We start from the raw sequence: 18,623 nt of genomic DNA, 5'->3' as shown, positions 1-18,623 counted from the left end.
GTAATAGCCTTGACTAGCTTTGAGTTTTGAGGTCTCTTGCATGCTTAACTTGAGATATTTGCATGCTTTGGCATTATTGGGAATGTTATTTTAGAGCATGTAGGGCTGCTATACTTCCATATTTTCCACTCTTTAAGTGCTCTTTGGAGTTATGCTTTTATGCCCTATTTGTGAGCCATTGCATGAGCACCATTTTTGTGCCTTTCAAAGCCATCATCCTAACTCATTTTGCTATTGTTTTGGCCTGTATAGGGTCTGTTTGTGGTTGGTTTGGTCATTTGAGCATCGCCTTGCATGCCTCTAGTGTAATATGCTTCACTAGCTTTCGATACTTGAGCCTTTCAACATGCATTGCGTGAGTTGTTTGCATGATTCGAAGTCATTTTGTATGTCATTTCAGTGTTGGAACACATGCCATTGTACTCCATGTTTCATCTGTTCAATGCTCTTGGAGAGTTGTATTTTGTGCCTTAGGCTTGGGCCATTGCATTATACATGTTTGTGTGTGTTTTGGTGCCTTGATTTCATCATCAATGGCCGTTGATTTGGACATGGCTGAGGCCTATTCATTTCGGTTTAAGTCCATTGCACATTGAGTATGTCATGTAGTTCGTAGCATTGAGCATGCCATGTTGTTACATGATTGATCATTGCACTTGTGCATGCCATTTTCATTGCATTATGTATGTTGGTTACCACGTGCATTGTATATGCTAGTGTCATGAGCGTTGTGTATGCCATATAGTTCATAGCATCGTGTATGTTAGTTTGCATGATCATCCTTTGCATGCTTGCATGTCCAAGTTGTGTTGCATTAAGTTGCATGATTGAGTCGCATTGTGCATGCCATGTTTGTTGCATTGTGTTTGGAATATGCGTTAGTCCGAACACGGGAAACGAGGGACGTTTTATACTCGAAGTGATGAAACGTACCTCGATTCCCGGTTGTCGACACTCTTGACTATACATGACGAAGTTCTAGGCTTTAGGTGTTTGTATGTGCATTCATTCCATATTGAGTTGCGTAATTCGACCCCTCGGCCATCATGCATCGAGATGCGTGATTGGTGGCCCGATGGTTGAGGCCTACACTCCCTTGAGCTTATGTAATGATAGGGAGGGTGGTCGCGCATACATGTGTTGTAAATACTTTGCCATGTCCCTTTTTTGCCCTTTGTTGCAGAAAACTAGAAACCAGCAGCAAAAGCTGGTCGCCTGACCAGATAAAGTGGCTGGCCGACCACTTTTTCTGGTTTTCACTACAAAAAGTGGTCGGCAGGTGGTCTCCAAGGCCAATATCTGGTCAGCAGCATCCCCACAGATTCCCAAGGTGGAGTTTCTTCTCTCTGGAGCTTGGTGCAAGTTTCTGTGATCAATTGCAAATAGAAGCAAATCGGGGCGTCGCGAGGGATTTCCGAACAAGGTGACTCGAGCATGCATGCATCCTTTGTCATCCAAAGCAGAGCTGAGGCAGCCTACATCATATAGTTTATATGCTTATTTAATTGCTAACTTCGCTAATTTGTTAATTAGTTAGAGTTGTGTAATAGTTAGCTGTAGTTCGTTATTCATTTCATTGTGTAATAACTAGTTTAATTAGATTAGCTTAGATTAGCTAGTTAGCTTGTTATTCGGACCCTCCGTCGAGAGGCCAATTGTTGTAATAAGCGTTCGTGTGTGTGATGCATGTCTTCCAACTCCCATTTCTTTCTCCCTTTTATTTACCAACTTACGATAGTTAGTTTTAGGGCATGTTTCAATTAGCATCCTTATACTCGTATGTTTGCATCCATTCATCTGTCTTGCATGCATCGGGCTCGGCGCATCATACTAACTGCATTGTATTTCAATTCCTGTTTGAATACATGTATCAAATTGCATTTCACATGGCATTTTAGAATAGCTAAGCCTATCTTAGTTGCATTTTGTATGTATTGCATTAAGCATTCTTGACATAGCTAGGATCATGCATTGATTTCTAAACATAGCTTTTGTTTTGGCTCGGAGTACTCGGTGAGTGTTTATGCTTTAGCATCCTTGCATGTGTGTGAGTGATTTCCATGATAGCATGCTTGCCATGAGACTAACTGCTTATGTGATATAACTGCCTGAATGCCTGTAGGTGAAGGTTAGATTATTTGAATTGGAACAAATCATTAATTGCGAGTTTTAAGCCCACTTGAGAGTGGCAAATCACCATGTTTTCTAAGCTCACTTAAGGGTGGCAAAATCCGCATTTTAGCCTACTTGCGAGTAGCAAACCGCTTTAAAAAACAAACATGAGATGTTTTGTTCCAACTTAGGCGATCCAGTCTATACTTGTATGCTGTGCGCATCACATAGTAATTCTAGGTTAATAACCGGAATAAGAGCACATGTGTTTTCAAAAATAAGATATCATGTTTGTAAAGGCTGATCTTTGATTAGGCGAGCGGGGGTGCTCATTGCATGACCTTCCCCTCTCGTACCCAAGTTCCCGAGCCGCGACAACTTTGGTAATGACGGACACGTGGCCTTAGGCAACGTGTCAGGGTTTCCTAAATTCTCCCAAAATAAAATATTTAGGTGGCGATTCTGTATCTGGCAAAGCAGTCCATGTTTGGCACTTCTATCTAAAAATCTGTTTTTCAAAATGATTTGCTGGATTTGGACTCTTTGGTGATTTATCGATCTTGCATTGCACTTTGTGATATAGATTCAGAACCGTGACATTGAGTCCGAACTGTAGTGAGCCTAATGAACAAAACGGGATTTTTCCGGGACGTTCAGACGCTTCTACAGTGGGCTGTCCCTGGTTCAATTGAAGGGTTTCTTAATTGGTGGGGTGGGTTTAAATTTAAGAAGCTTGAGTGGATGATTTGGAAAACAATTCCTGTGGCTGTATTGTGGTACATATGGAAGTGCAGGAATGACTGTGTATTTAGAGGAATTCAGCCACAGGTGATGGAAATCAGTGAGATGGTAAAAACTAGGGTAGCTTTGTGGGTTAAGTTTCATAACCCAAGCTTTGCTTTTTCTGTGCATGATCTGGTTCATAACCTTTAGCTGATTAGGGGCCAAGCATTGTGATCTTCAAGGGCTTGATGGAGTTGAAATCGGGTTTGAAGTATGCTTATAAGAAAATTGGAATCTGGTTTGATGTTAGAATTTGTTTAGGTATTGTATGCTGCTGTTAGCTGACTTATGCTAAGCTGATCTGATGATCTGGTCTGAAGTTGTTTGCTGATATGATGATATGCTAAGCTGATATGATGATCTGGTTTGATCTACAAGGGCTTGATGGAGTTGGAATTGGGATTGAAGTACATGGTTGTTCTATGCTTATACATGGCTTGGAGTTGTTTACTGCTGCTTGGAATGGCTGACTTGATGCTGTTGGAATGGCTGCTGATTTATGTTAATTAATTGTTTGTTTTCATGATTTGTGCCTTGCTACTGTTTGTTTTGAAGCTCTGTTGCTATTCTGTTTTTTTGGATTTTGGTTATTTTGATTGGTTTCTCGCCAATCTTGGGTTGAGTGCTTGCAAATGATTGTGCTTCCTTTGCGGTGCCAACCTAGTTGGGATTGTGGAAGTTTGCTATGATGCTGAGTGCACTCGTCTGTTTTGTTGATGTTTTGTTGAATGCAATTCGCTTTATAATCAATAAATCTTTATTTTGCTGATCAATAAATCTTTATTTTGCTGATCAAAAAATAAAATAAAATAAAATATTACATTTAAATCATAATCATTTCACTTTTTCTCTCACAATTATCAAATCAACTATAAAAATAAAAAAATAAAAATTAATTATCTTCCTAAACATAACTTTTTTAGCCAGACTAAAATAACCAAAAAAAAAAAAAAAAATCAATACTCCTCTCCATTGTATGGCACATTCATTGACAAAGTAAGTACCACATTTAAATTTGTTTTAGATATTTCATTTTAATGGACTTATCTAGTCTTTCTTGAAATAATTATTTTTTTCCCTATTTTGTATTGTAGGTATTATATTGATGAGTGGCTTCATGAGGATCAAAATAGAGTTCCTCCACGTAGGGATGGAGAGGTGACACGTGAGAGGAACAAGTGTTTTAAGAGGTATTTTGAAGATATCACGGAGCGAACCAATGTGATAACTGAGTTTGTAAAATTTTCAGGTTATGTTGAAGCATTCGCAGAGTAAGATTCTATTCATAATAGGTGGCACATGGATCCTTATACTTGGTGGTGTGCATATGGTGCATATGCACCATCTCTTTAAAAACTAGCTTTGAGATTACTTGTGCAACCCGCCTCTTCATCTTGTTGTGAGAGAAATTGAAGTACTTACTCCTTTATTCACTCAGTGAGAAGGAACAAAATGGCCCCTCAACGAGCAAAGGACTTGGCGTTCATTCATAGCAATCTTCGTCTTTTATCAAGGAGGAGATTCCAATACTTGCAAGAAGAGACAAAATGTGGGACATTGCCGAAGATAACTTTGACTCATTTGATGATATTGGAATGCTTGGGATAGTTAACCTCTCACTTGATGAACCGGTTATGGAGGTGGTCCTATTTACAGATGAAGGAGAAGATGGAGGTGGTGGTGAAGATATTGTAATAGTTTCCTCTACTTAGGTTTACATTTTCTGATATTTATGGATTTTGTAATAGATGATAGTTATTGGTACATTGGATAATTTTATATTTTGTGATTTGATTTTCATGCATTTTGTAACAAATGATGGTTGGTAGCTTCGAATGACATGTTATGTATTGATGAAATGTAATTTTATGTTATTTGTGAATGATATATATGAAATTAAATCAATTAAATGGTTTTTTTTTTATAATTTTAATAGTGTTATTTTGTATTTTTATTACCTTTTAATGATTTTTTTTATAATTTTATGATATATAATAAATAAAATTAATTATATATATTGAACATGTCCCCAGCGTGTCGTGTCCCTCATTTTTAAAAAATTTGCATGTCCGCGTGTTCGTGCTTCATAGACTATAGTTCTCGCTAGTGAACATGAAAATAAAATGCCAAATGTGGTGAGAATTTGTCGTGTTATTTGTTTCCCCACCTTCTTGTTATTTTCCTAGGAAGAAGAGAAATTGATTCTTTGTCATCGCTGGTAAAATAGTTTCTGAATTTTATACTTACACCCTCCTTACTTTCCAAAAACTATCAAGCTTAGGAGAATTATGAACTCATTCATTAGAAGGTCTTGGACAATACCATTATCCTTCATTATGACATTTAAATCTTTTTGGTTGGCCGTGGGATCATGTATGGTCATTAGTCTCATCTTATTTTATTTTTGTATTACTTTTCTATACTATCATATAGTGTTGGTATGAATACTTTTGTCACAACTTTTCTTATACCTAAACTACCCTTTTGTAAACTGCAACTGTCAATTTCAAGGACAGCCATGGATCCTTTGACTGCCGATTTCAAGAACACCCTTGTGGGTGTGCACCTTCTAGTCGACATTAAACAAGGTTGCTCATGGTATCGTTGACTATATTCAAACCCTTTTTCTTTTGACCCCCCTTTTGATGTTGTCAGGGTTATTATGAAGTTGTTGCCCACTTCAAAGGTTCCTAACTATTTTAAAAAAAAAAAAAAACTATATTAGAAAACTTTTATTTATGGAATAAAATCAATTTCTGCCCAAACCTCAGTTCTCAGACTAGGAATGCGACATCTGTCTGCCATTGTCTATTATTGAAATTTGAAAGTGCAACATGAGACTGGATTTTTTTGTATTTTCTCGCATGTGAAATATTTTTGAAGTTTTCTTTGTGGGCTTCTCTTTCAGACAATGGAGCTTTTAGAAGAGGATCTTAAATTGATAAACATGGAGCGAGTTCAAGGAGGAGGAGAGAAGGTTCTTGTTTGTTCACTCGAGCATGGACATCAACAGTCTCTCAGACTTCCGCCTTCGAGCTCCTACGACAAATTCCTCATAGCTGCTGGGTGTTGAGGAGATTTAATACACGTAATTATTGTAACAAGTTTGTTTTCTCCGGCCTTTTCCTCCCCATGCGGTTTGCAATTTTTTCATTCTTTATATGTGAAACTCTAGCATTGCTTAGCATCCGTAGTTAAACAATTATCATTTCGTTTAGACGCTTCTACCTTTTATCCAAAATGTGTATAATGAGAGAGAGAGAGAGATTTGTTCATTTGCTCATTTGTGAAGCCATGATAACATGAACAACTTTTGCAATCATTGGTGATATTTAAGTTGTATATGTTTGTCACTATTCTTGTTACTTGCCCATTTTGTGTCGCAAGAGATTGTAGTATTTCACAGGTTGTCATTAACTTTTAATTTCATTTCTCATCTTTTATCGTTCATTTTCCTCGAGAAATTTACTACAAGAAAATTGGCATACCACAGCGTTTATACAACATCGTTTAAAAAATGCCATTTTTTTGTACTTAAAAAGAGAAAAAAATAAGAAAGGAAAAAAAGTCACGTAACAGATCTCACTCTCTCACACTCATATCTCCGTCATGGTCCGTCTCATTCTCACAGATCTCACTCCCTTTTACTGATCTCACTCTTTCACACACCGCTCTTCTCTCTCGCAATCAAACTCTCTAGCTGTTCTTCATCGATCTCTGTCGCTCGAGGGCTTTGCTCTAGCTGTTCTTCATCGAACTCGAACTCGATCTCGATCTGTTCTTCAGATCAGATCATTATCATTCTTCGATTCTCTTCTTCTCTCTTCGATCTCTTTGCAAACCTCTATCTCTCTCCAAACTCTGTTTGGTCTATCTGTGTTCGATCATGGAGATGAAACGTATGATCGAGTTTCCACACCCGTACATGGATCGTTGTCCCAGAACGAGGCCGCGTTTGGGTTGGGACGTTGCTCCTCAGGCCCTTAAGGTATCAAATATGTTCTCTAGATCTCTGATTTCATAATTTTTTTTCTTCATTTTTTTTATTCTATTTTTTTGCTAGATCTGGTCGAAATTAGATACGTGGTAGATCAGGTATGAGAAAAGGTTTATGCTTTTATAGATCTGTAAATTTCATGGCAGATCGGGTTTGGAAAAAGGTTTATTATTATTCACCCTAAGGAAACTGGCTCTCCAAATGTGTTGTGAGGATTACAATTGGATAATTTAGAATCCGAGATAGCGAGGGGCGTGGAAGTGATTATATTGCCCCCATATTTTATTGTTTTAAAAACATTCTAGGAAGTGGATCTGGTGAGTTAAAGAGTTTACTGTGAGCAAATCTCTGTGAATGTGAAATGGTGATGAATCTTCTGCAAATTGTGAGTGTGGTCTCAAAATTAATATTCTAAGCATGATCATGAACATGCTTGTTTCCTTTATATTAATGCATTTGGTTTCTATTTTTATTTTTATTTTTATCAATTTCCAAGTCATTAAGATTGCAGTTATTATTGGAAACAAGCTTTCAATTCTATCTTTTATGTTTATTTTGGTGTCTATGTCACTTATATACAAGCTTGTGATATGACTCTGCAGGTGGGGTGAAGCCATATTTATGGGTTTAAATGATAGTGGTCTTCTGGTGAAACTTCATGGTGCGCTCTCACCTTTATGGCCCTTTGAATGAGTAATATATGATGTATGTCTCTTGATTAAATTTTACAGAATCTCAAGTTTGTAGCTTAAAGAATTAGCGTGTCCATAATCCACACCCCTATCTAGGTGTGTCGTGTGCCTTTGTTAGGAAAAATGATTGCTCAAGAGATCTTGTTCTTGCCATGAACTACGAAGTAAGCTTTTTCAGTGGAAAACCAGCTGAGAAGAATATTGTTTCTATTTAGGAGAATCTACATGATTGGTTCCATGAAATGAAGTGTAAAGGGAAGCCCAACGGAAAAATTGGCTACAATCTGTGATATGTAGTACAACATACCCTGAAGTAATCATCACGTTGGACATTTTTTACATGGTGTACCCATGCCCAACTGTGTTGACAACTTGGCACTTCTGAAACATATTGAAGAATGCTTCTCTACTTACTCTATTTTACAGATATCAATAAGCTTATGCCTTCTTTTTTCTAACCTGAAGTTATCATTTACTTCAGTATTGTATTCCTCATTGATCTTCAGATGTAAATCCAATATGGAATATATATTTAATGTAATTATATGCAAATAAAGACACTTTTAACTCTCAGCCATGGGCAGATGTTCAAGCTGGTGCCCTTGTAAAGCATAACAATACTGAAAGCACATGACGGCTTAGATATTTTTTTTTATTTATGAAAGCACATAACAATATCGCAGTATGTATCAAGTATGAAACATTTGTGCTCATATAATTTATCCTTAGCACTTGAATGCAAATCCTGATGTACTTATCATGCATCATATAATGTCCCAGTGGATTCATGATTTGCTTCATGTGTTTCATTGCATATTCTGAATGATAGGGGATACTGGATCAGTCACATTAGATGCTAGCTCAGTTAGATTGGCACCATTATGGATTAATGAGCAGAAGTCATGGCAAGTTACTCTAGTCAAGATTGAGATGAACGATCTGGAGTTGCGTAAGGTACTGCTTTTTATCAAGATTGTTTGTCTTTTCCTTTGTTTCGTATTGATCTAGCACCCTTCTTTTAAGGGTCCATTTGGATAGATGTGGATTTCAATTCCTGTAATTGTCACACAAAAAATAAATAAAATCAAGGGATTTGAGGTTAAATAGATAGAAAAACAATGGAAGAAGATAAGTTAAGATACAAGATATATATATATATACATATTAGTAGGATCCTTGTAGCTAGAAAGAGAATTCTTAGCATTATTTCAAATAACTAATTTTATAGTTATTTCAAATCCATCATGATAAAGCTATTTAACTCAATCTTGAAATTCATAAGTAAACAATCATATCTAAATTTAAGTTGTTGTCCTTTAATGATTAAGGTCAAATCCGTTGATTTCAAATCCATATCTATTCAAAGGGTTCCTGATATTTTCATAGGGTTAATAATTTGCTTTCTTTGGCTTATTAATATACTTTTGTTCCATTCTGCGTTTTTTTTATTTTTGTTACCTTCCTTCAGGTAGTTGGGATCAAATCTAACAATAAGAAAGCAAATAATCTGAGTCAAATTGTTTTTGTGCCTAATTTGAAAGCAAAACCTCTAAAGAAAATACCAGAAAGATCCAGTCTCCAACAAATAACTGCAGATCAATATGCCTCAAATCATTCTGCTAATTATTATGTTGTTTGGGAAACCTGAAAGTTTTGCCTACTGTTTCAAAATGGTGTTCTGGTGGTTCATACTAGTGAAACCATTCTGCTAATTATTATGTTGTTGCTGCTGACCTATTGCTCTTTTCTGTGTATGCTGTACATTGTTCCTCTGACTAAACCAATTTTCATAATCATTAGACCATTTTTTTTTTGGTCTTTCAAGAAGATACGGGAATTATCTTTCAAATTGTAAAAAAATTCTATGTATGATTGGTTAGTGGGTTGGACACTTTTCGCACTAAATGACTGTTTTCAGGCTGCACTTTTATTCAGGTCTCTCTCTCACACGTGCACGCGCACACACACACAGGCACTTTTAACACAGGCTATTTTATAATTATTATTAGGATAATGGAGGAAATCTAGCTTTGGTGTTATTTTTTTTACCGTATTTTTTGTGTTGTCTCACTTGAAACTACAGTGCCCACTAAAGCTCACAAAGTACATGTCTGTTGTTGGTTGCAGTTTGAGCCAGCATCCATGAGGGGAGAGCTGGATGTAACACGGAGAACACTAGATTATTTCCTATAAATGCAACACTTGAATTATTGCTAAATCTTAAGCGGCAAGGTGTGTCTGCTAGTTATTTTTCAAGTTGGGAGCTATGTTTTCCAAATCAAAGAGCCTATAATTTTGGGATGATAGTGAAAGGGTGTTGGAAAGAACGTAAAATCAGCATTTAAAGGCTTCCTTTGACTCTCAGTTATTTGTTGAAATTGTACCGGTAAAGAGGGCTGAAGATCTTTAAACTTTTAGAATTAACTTCAAAACTATTGATTTTGATTCAGGGTTGAAATTCTTCACACTCAATGACTATAGCATCCAATTTGTGTTTTATTTCATCTACGTAAACTTGCAAATTTCATTGGCATTTCTAGTAGCTTCAATTTTTGCAAATGTGAAGACTACTACAGGTTTGGTATTCTTCATTTCATAATTGGTTTTATGGTTACAATAAGCATTGGGTTTTCTATTAACTGATTTATTGCAATTAGATTGCTGAAACTGCAAAAATGACGAAAATTCTTGTAATTGCTGATGAAGTTTATGTCCACCTTGCTTTCAGGGCTAATCCTTTTTGTGTTGATGGGAGTCTTTGGATCGGTTGGTCCGATTCTCACACTTGGCTCTTTATCAAAGAGATTGATAGTCCCTGGTTGGCGACTTGGTTGGTTTGTGATAAATGATCCAAGTGACATCTTCAAAAATCCCAAGGTTTGCTCTATGTACTTTTTCTTCTGATAATGTTGGTTACCATTCTCGATATTGAATTGTGTTGCCGATCAATGTCCTGAAAGTAAATGCAATATGATTTGTTTTAATAATTATCATTTAGACATAGATTTGTAAATTGTATCGCCTTGGTTGTTGGTCCTGATAAATACTCTTTGATAAACCTATTTTCAATCTCATAGATGTAACACTATTTGATATGAATCTATTTCTTGTTAGAGAATCTACAATTCCTCTACCCAAATATGCCAATAAATAATCATATACCATTGTTTAGTTGTTTGTTTTACTACTATCAAAACGTTTGTAAGCTTATTATGGTTCATTTATTTTATTGAGGGCAGGGCTCTAGTCTGCTATGATTTGGACTCTAAGCCAATCACTAGACCAGCACAAAACTAGGTACTATGATTTGGTACTGTGATTTGGTGTCTACCTTAAGATACTAAATGTTTTTGGTAAGGCTTGGGAAGAACAGTGTGGAGGAAGTATATACTGCTATATTACATCATATAGCTATTAGGTAGATTTAAGTTATAACAAATCCTCTCATCTTACCATCTTATCGACACCTAGGGATCTAATTTCTATTTAGTTACCGATTGATTTGATGATGATACGGTGCTGATTCGTTTGAAACCAGATGGATCCGTATACATGTATACATTCATAGCATGCTGATTCGTTTAAAATGCTGTAGTTTCTATTACTGTTCATAGCATGCTCTTCCAAGATTTACTAATGAGATTTAGCAGTTGTGTACATGGTTCAGGTTCATAGCATCCTCTATTTATGCTTCAGGTTTGTCTGTTACCTTTCTTTATAAAGGTGTGGTACAACTCTCTCTATTTGCCAGATTTTTTTTTTTAAATATAATTTCTTTCCTTTCTTAGTCTGGTCATGCTGGTTCATAGTTTCTTATCTTTCTAGCCTTCTTGACATGGTATGCAAGAGTAAGTAGATTTTCCAACCATTCAAGTTTATTGAAGTTGTGTTAATGGAATTGGATGATTTAGGTATATAATCATTATTTTGGTGAAGATGATGGGATGACTTGATGAAACTGATGAGAGCTTTGAAGTTATTTTCAGAGAATTTGGAGAGCACACTGAATATTATTATTATTTTTTTTTATTAAAATGAGAAAATATTAACAATTTTTAATTTTATTTTTTTGTATTGACATTTGTGTTTTAAAGGGTTTTATTTTATTTTTTTATGGAAAATTGAAAAATGAATGCTCACTCACATTATGGTTATATATTTTGAAAATGGTGATGGATTATATAGGTTTGGTTTGAATAGAAGTCAGAAGATCATTATTTATGATTTTGATTTTTTTTATGAAAGAAGGAGAAATCGTGGCGTTTTTCTTAAAAACGTTGCAAAATGTCGTCATCATTACGTCATAGATAACCCCTCTGCATAGTTAACAGCGGCAAAGAATTAGTGGCGTTTTAAAAAATGTCGTTTAAAATATTTAGTGGCGTTTTTGAAACGCCACAAAGATACAGTGACGGCCGTATCAGCGACGAATTTTAAAAACGTTGTTTTATCTTTTTGCGGCGTTTTTTCAGCCTATTGCGGCGTTTTAGAAACGCCGCTAATTCCCGATTTTCCTGCAGTGATTGTTGTCTAGGAAGACTTTTTTTCCGGCTTGCTGATTTCATGATTTGGTAACATGAAATTGTTGAAGTTTGTAGTAGCGAGCTACGTATGCATTAGAACAAACATATCCAGAGTAATACAACTACAATTCTGCAAGATTCATGGGATTTTCCCTTTCAACTTTCAACTGAATTTTGCTGTTATTTCACATTGATTGGGGGTTTCTTTCCAAGTCACTTTTAGGGCAACTTCTTGTCAGACTTGGTTGTTTTTATTTTTTATTTTTGGTAAGACGTGTTGGGAACAAAACAGATATCAATTGCCGAGTAATATGATTCGATAAACATTTCAACAAGCTGCAGAATACATTCATTCATAAGCATATAAAGTTGGTTGAAGTTATTAATTAATATAAAGTAAACATTAAATAATTACACAAACAAACATATGGAACTACATAATAGGCATTGATTATATACATTAAGGTTTTAAACATCGTTGTTATGTATCGGGATTGAGGACTTTCGATACTGTTATTCATTAATATATCGGTCAATACAATTCAATATCAATCGATACGTAACCGTATAGCTGATATCGATATATATGCCGACACATTATTTAAAACCACAATATATATAGACAGATTTAGTTAGGAAGCCAGACAATATTATCTTCAGGAAGAATATGGCAAATAGGGACAGTTCCTGGTTTGACCTTGAGCATTTGAAAAGCCTCGAAGTTGGGACTCCATGCTGCTGTATCTGTATGACACACTGCCACACCTGTCGCTTTTGTCCCGCCCTCCTTAGCATCTTCCAATGAAACCATGTACACTTTGGTCGAGTGCACGTTGTGGCAGGAAAACACCGCATATGGGTACTTGAGCATATGACACACTGCCACTTCACCACCACCAATCTTCTTGAATCCCACAACACTATACTTCCTCAATTGAGTCTCTTTTTCCAACTCTGTCGACAATGCCTTGACTCTTTTGCCAAGCATGGAAGTGCAGAAATCAATCATCGACTTTAATGAAGTTGCACAATATTTCAGCTCTCCTTTAAAGGCAGGCATCTCTGTTCAAACTTCGATTGTTTTTTTCATAATCTTGGCTTCTGCTGAATTGGGTTTCACAGAAAACCGGTTCAGAATTTTAGGAAACTCATTCGATGAAAAGGGCATCGACTGAGCAACTGTTCGAGGTAAGAATGTTACTCCATTTGCTTCTTTAGAGAGGTCCAAGTTCATCTTTGTGCCTTGTTTGATGTCCTTCTCCAAGAAATATATTGTTTCATTGGGGTTATAATGTAGTTGACGATTAATGCTGGCTTCTGCAAAAGTTTTTTCAATAAAAAAAATTAAAAAAGAAAAAAAAGACAAGATAAATTAGTTTCTGTGTTGAATTTAATTAGAAAGGCCTTTTACATTAATTAAGAAAAATGATTTTCTTGTGTTTAAGCCAGCCTGAAGGATTTTATTGAGTTGATTTGTATGATTAGGATCTACTTTGTGAAAGCTCAACAAGGCTGGGAATTTCATGATTAATTGAAAAGGAGGCACAGGTTGTCTACCAGCATCCCCAACCCAATATTCTCAACCAGAGGATGAAAATAATTTTTTTTAGAAAAAATTAGTCTAAGGTTCCTTTTTCATTTTTAGTAATAAAAGAGATCCACAATATTATTTTTTGATGTCTGAGGTCTTTCAACTCACACCCATCTATCACAGAGAAATTTGATATATTTCATGCTCTCTATTTCTCTTTTTCACTGCTCTTCTCTCTCCCATTGCTCTTCTCTCTCTCTCTCTCTCTCTCATTGATCTCATCTACTAGTTCAAAACCCTAAATCTTTCTCTCTCTCATTTCCTAGATCTATCTCTCTTCTCCTCTTCTCTCATCTTTGGCTTCTCACCGCTGCCGCTGTCTCCATCATCGCCTCAGATCACGATCGCCGTTGCCATCTGCATCATCGTCTCCCCACAGCTCAGCCCTAGCCACCGTCGGTATGCGTCGTCGTTGCCGCCTCGACTTCTTCCCACTGGATTCGATGGCGATACCGAAAGCAACGTCCTTAGGTTCTACAACGTCTTCAGGTTCAAAAGAAAAATTAGTTACTTTTATCTCTTCATTGTAAATGTATGTATCTGATTATGTTGACTCAACAACTACTAATCTCTTTTTCAAAGAACCTAGTCACCCAAAGAGTCAATCTGTTAATGATCTGGTTAAAACTTATTTCCCTCCTGGATGGCATTTTGTTCCTCTCCATCCAGAGAAAACAATCACCTTCTATAAAGACATCCTGCTCAACCATCAGTCAATTGTGATTAAACCCATTTATGATCGTACTTACACTAGTAAAGTGATTTACCATTCACTTTATATTCACAATTTTGTTTCCTTAGTTGAATGGGGTTCTCCTTATAACTTCGAGATTTACCTAATCACTCCCTTCGGTATAATTATTATGATTATATTGATGCCTGGTTCAAAGTCCTCCTATATCAAAATGAAACATTTAGTCACTCCTAGTTTCTTCAGTTTGATCAAAAGTTTAAGTCAGAATTACCTAATTGGTTTCTGAGATGGTGGACCCATTATGGTGCCATTCCAGACATCTTCCCATCAGTAATTTTGGATCAAGTCAATTACTTCTCCACTGTTTTCTCATTTACTCCACAGCAAAGAGAATTCCCTCAATTGCTTATTTTTATATCCAAATATAAAATCCCTTGGATATTCAAATGGCAATATGGTATTTCTGGTAAAGTGATTCAGCGGCTACATAAGGTTAAATGGTGGGATAATTTCAAGATTCAACGAATTATTGAAATTGTTCAAACTGAGTTCCCGATTAACATTCATGCTCCTACACCTGCCATGGATAACTTAGCAGATCCCAACTGCTCCAATCACTCAAGGAAGCCAACTTCCTCCAGTCAATCTTGGAAGCCCATCATCCAGTTCTTCCAAGCCCAAGTCATCCAAATCAAAGATTAAATCCAAGTCAGCAAAGCCCAGTTCTGACCAGCCCAAGTCAAAGGATAAATCCAAGATTAAGCCTGTAATACCCCTGTCCCGTAATATGTTAATTGGTCCTTAATAAGATGTGATTATGTGTTTGTTATGGTTTTGTATGCCATTATGTGAAAATATGTGGTTTTGAATTTCTATCTGTTCACCGTAGGAATATCTGTTTGATTTTACCACTTCGGAAATTAAATTGGAGGCCTTATCGGCCACAGAACCCGAAATTGATTACGCCATTGTGGTCGGCATAATTTTTAGAGCCTACGGTGAAATTTAATTAGAAATTGATTCGGGTCAGATTAAGTTGATTAAATTGATGAATTAGAGCCCAATTACCTTATTAATATTATATTGGCCTTAGTGGGTTTTGTTGTTAAGTCACTACACTCTCCATCCTCTCTTCTTCATTTCATTTGGCTGAATTTGGGACTCAAAATAAAGAGAGAGAGCCGGCTATAGAGAGAGAGAAGGAGAGAATTGTGTAATTTTTGGCTCAAGCTTGGGAAATTGGGGATTTAGCTCAAGATTTGGCTAGAACTTGGGTATTTAAGGCTCCTAGGTGAGTAAATTCATGAGATTGAACTTGTGATTTTGTGAATTAAAGATTTATTGGTGATCAAGAACAAGAGCTGTGCTATAATTGATGAATTTGAAGCTAATGTGCACATGTATGTGTAAGATCACCATGATTTTGCATAATCATGCATGTATTAAGTTGAATATGGAAATAAAGGTGTTAAATCTTACATGCAAGCATGTTTTTGTTGAGCTCCATGAGAATGAGCACCATTTGCATTATTTGGAATGAAAATGAAGTCAAGATTAGCATGCATGTTGAATAATTAAAGATAGGAGCTTTGGAATGCATGAATGTGTATGATAGAATTGAGCTTGAATTAAATTGAGCCATGCATGTATTTGATTTATGAAATTGGGCTCCATGAAGATGTATTTTGGTGTTTATACCATGTTAGTACAAGTATATGTGAAATTGGAGCCACCAAAAGCATGAAATGACGGTTTGAATGTTGAAGGGAGCTCAAGAACACAATCTGGAAAACCCAGAATTTTGATGTCCGCTCGAGCGGGGAACCTGACGCTCGAGCGGAGAAATCGAGCTCCCAGCATTTTCTGCAGACATGGTTCCCGCTCGAGCGGGGAAGTTGACGCTCGAGCGGGGAGCTATGTAGACAGGCAGTCCGCTCGAGCGGCCGAGTTCACGCTCGAGCTGGAATTGAAGGCAACCAATACTTTTGCAGACCTAAGGGTCCGCTCGAGCGGGGAAGTCCACGCTCGAGCGGGGACCCTATTTTCTGAAATCCTGTTTTTTGCATTTTGTGTTCTGTTTTCCGTTCTCTTTCACTTGCAAGCATTCTTAGGCTTATGTTAAGCATTGTAAATGAGCTAATGAGATAAGAATAAAGCCTAAAAGAGGAATATGTGAATTAAGGAACGGATTGAATTGTTAATGACCCCTTTTGTGTTCACGGAATGTGTAGGGTCAAGCTCCAGGGCGAATCCACAAGCCAATCACTGTGAGTAATATCGATATTTGAATGCTTGTAAATGTCCAATTGTTTACTCCCTTTGAAGCTTTATGAATTGCTAACTGGGATTGTGGGATTGTGGACTTAAGTCTGATATGAATGCATAAATGGACCCAAGGTCGTTTCGATAAGCATAAATGGGCCAAAGGCCGTTTTGAAATGAATGAGTGGGCCAAAGGCCGTTTGAAATGAATGAGTGGGCCAAAGGCCGTTTGAAATGAATGAGTGGGCCAAAGGCCGTTTTGAAATGAATGAGTGGGCCAAAGGCCGTTTTGAAATGAATGAGTGGACCGAAGGTCGTTTTGATAGAAATAAATGGACCTAAGGTCGTTTTGACATGAATGAGTGGGCCGAAGGCCGTTTTGACACGAATGTATGGGCCGAAGGCCGTTTTGACGTAAACGAACGGGCCGAAGGCCATTTTGACATAAATGAACGAGCCGAAGGCCGTTTTGACATAAATGAATGGGCCGAAGGCCGTTTTGACATGAATGGAAATTTAAATGGGCCAAGGGCCAGAATGTTTAGAACTACAGTCACTTGGTTTGAATTTCGTATAGTTATATATTTTGCTGTTAAATGGAAATATGAATTGGGCCTAAGGCCGTTTGGAACATGTTGATCTACATCGTTATGTAACTTCTGTATTTGATTTGATATTATTCACTGGGCTTTCGCTCACGCTCATTCATGTGTTTGTAGGTGAGCCAAGAGAAGTCCAGACCCAGCCTCAGAGAAGTCTGTATGGAACCACTAAGGTTTTGAGAGAGTCAGCCCTTGTGTCTCACGCATGAGACCCGCCTTCGCCTTTTTGTTGTGTATTTGCATTTTGTCAGGTTGGCGAAGTTTTGTATATGTCTGCTTATAGTTTTTATGGGTTGACTTAGTTTTGGATGATCCTGTCTGTACAGAACCTATATCACTATGTTTCTGTTGTGAGTTATTAACGTACATATGTATGGTTTGTTTTGATGTGCCATGTAAGCACAGCTCTATGGACAAAGTTTTAAATTGCTTCCGTTTGGCCCCCATTAACTCTGTTAAAATACGCTTGGTTTGGTTTGAGGCCGTAGGTAATCTTAGGATTACTGGCCGGTTACGTCCTTAACCCATGGGGGCGGGTTCGGGTCGTGACAGAGTGGTATCAGAGCACGAGTTAATAACTCACGCACTTGTCCAAAAGAGCAATAAGCGTCTAGAAAAGATCTAGGATGCATTCATGTGATAAGTATGAATTCGAAAGCATCGAGAATATGCTTAAGTGTTTTGATTTGGGCAATTATGTGCTATAAGTTGTGCTGTACTTGCATTGCAAACTGTTTGGTTACATATGCTCTCTAGTATATGCATATTTGTAGAATCTTTTGTATATTGTATAATGCAAGTTTAATCAGACGGTGAATAAGAACTCCGTAAAGCTATGTTTAACTTTAAATATTTGTTAATGATATGAAATGACAAGTACCCTGGAATGCTATGTTTTGTACGAATGATTGTCCAAATTTTCCTGGAACATAATTGTGGTATCCTTAGCGGAGGCCCTCGCCCAGGGAACATAATACTGTGGCTTATGGTCATGAAGCCCTAGCCCGGGGGAAATAATACCGTGGCACAGGCCCTCGCCCGGGGGAAATAATACCGTGGCCTATGTATGAGATATGTTGATATGCTTGACCAACATGATATGCCATGCTAAAAGAAGTACCACACATGATTCGAATATGAGATATAAATTGTTACACTAATGTGTACAATAAGTTTGTTTTGTTATAATGCACATCATGAAAAGTTGTCTATGTGCATACAATTCTGCTTACGGGTGTCTATGTGAAACATGAACATGATTTGAGTATATAGTTACTTAGTAATTGTTCAGCATGCGATATTTGATAAATATGAAATTATCTGTTACGTAAGTGATTAATTGCGTACGATATGTGAAAGGAGAATAT

At 36.8% G+C, this 18,623-nt stretch overlaps 3 protein-coding genes across 3 annotated transcripts in view; 1 reads left to right on the top strand and 2 right to left on the bottom strand.

The window, feature by feature from the left end:
- The window catches only part of LOC114267892 (BURP domain-containing protein 6), a 103,724-nt gene that overhangs the window by 47,219 nt on the left and 37,882 nt on the right, over positions 1–18,623 (bottom strand). The gene's annotated exons all lie outside the window — the stretch shown is intronic.
- LOC114301541 (uncharacterized) lies at positions 6,513–9,374 on the top strand. The gene is made up of 4 exons (XM_082875024.1): positions 6,513–6,883; positions 7,495–7,553; positions 8,414–8,538; positions 9,053–9,374. Exons 2-4 carry the CDS (start codon positions 7,514–7,516, stop codon positions 9,230–9,232), a joined length of 345 nt encoding a protein of 114 aa, XP_082731150.1. The 5' UTR covers positions 6,513–6,883; positions 7,495–7,513; the 3' UTR covers positions 9,233–9,374.
- Positions 12,477–18,623, bottom strand: part of LOC114267893 (BURP domain protein RD22) — a 30,691-nt gene continuing 24,544 nt past the window's right edge. Inside the window, 1 exon segment of the mRNA XM_082875022.1 lies at positions 12,477–13,424. Coding sequence (XP_082731148.1) covers positions 12,736–13,424 — 689 coding nt within the window. The 3' untranslated portion in view covers positions 12,477–12,735.

This window comes from Camellia sinensis, chromosome 6 (assembly GCF_055761805.1).
Source record: "Camellia sinensis isolate YWXY chromosome 6, ASM5576180v1, whole genome shotgun sequence".
Classification (NCBI taxonomy): domain Eukaryota; kingdom Viridiplantae; phylum Streptophyta; class Magnoliopsida; order Ericales; family Theaceae; genus Camellia; species Camellia sinensis.
The sequence above is the reverse complement of the archived record's forward strand: the minus strand, read 5'-3'. Positions and strand labels throughout refer to the sequence as shown.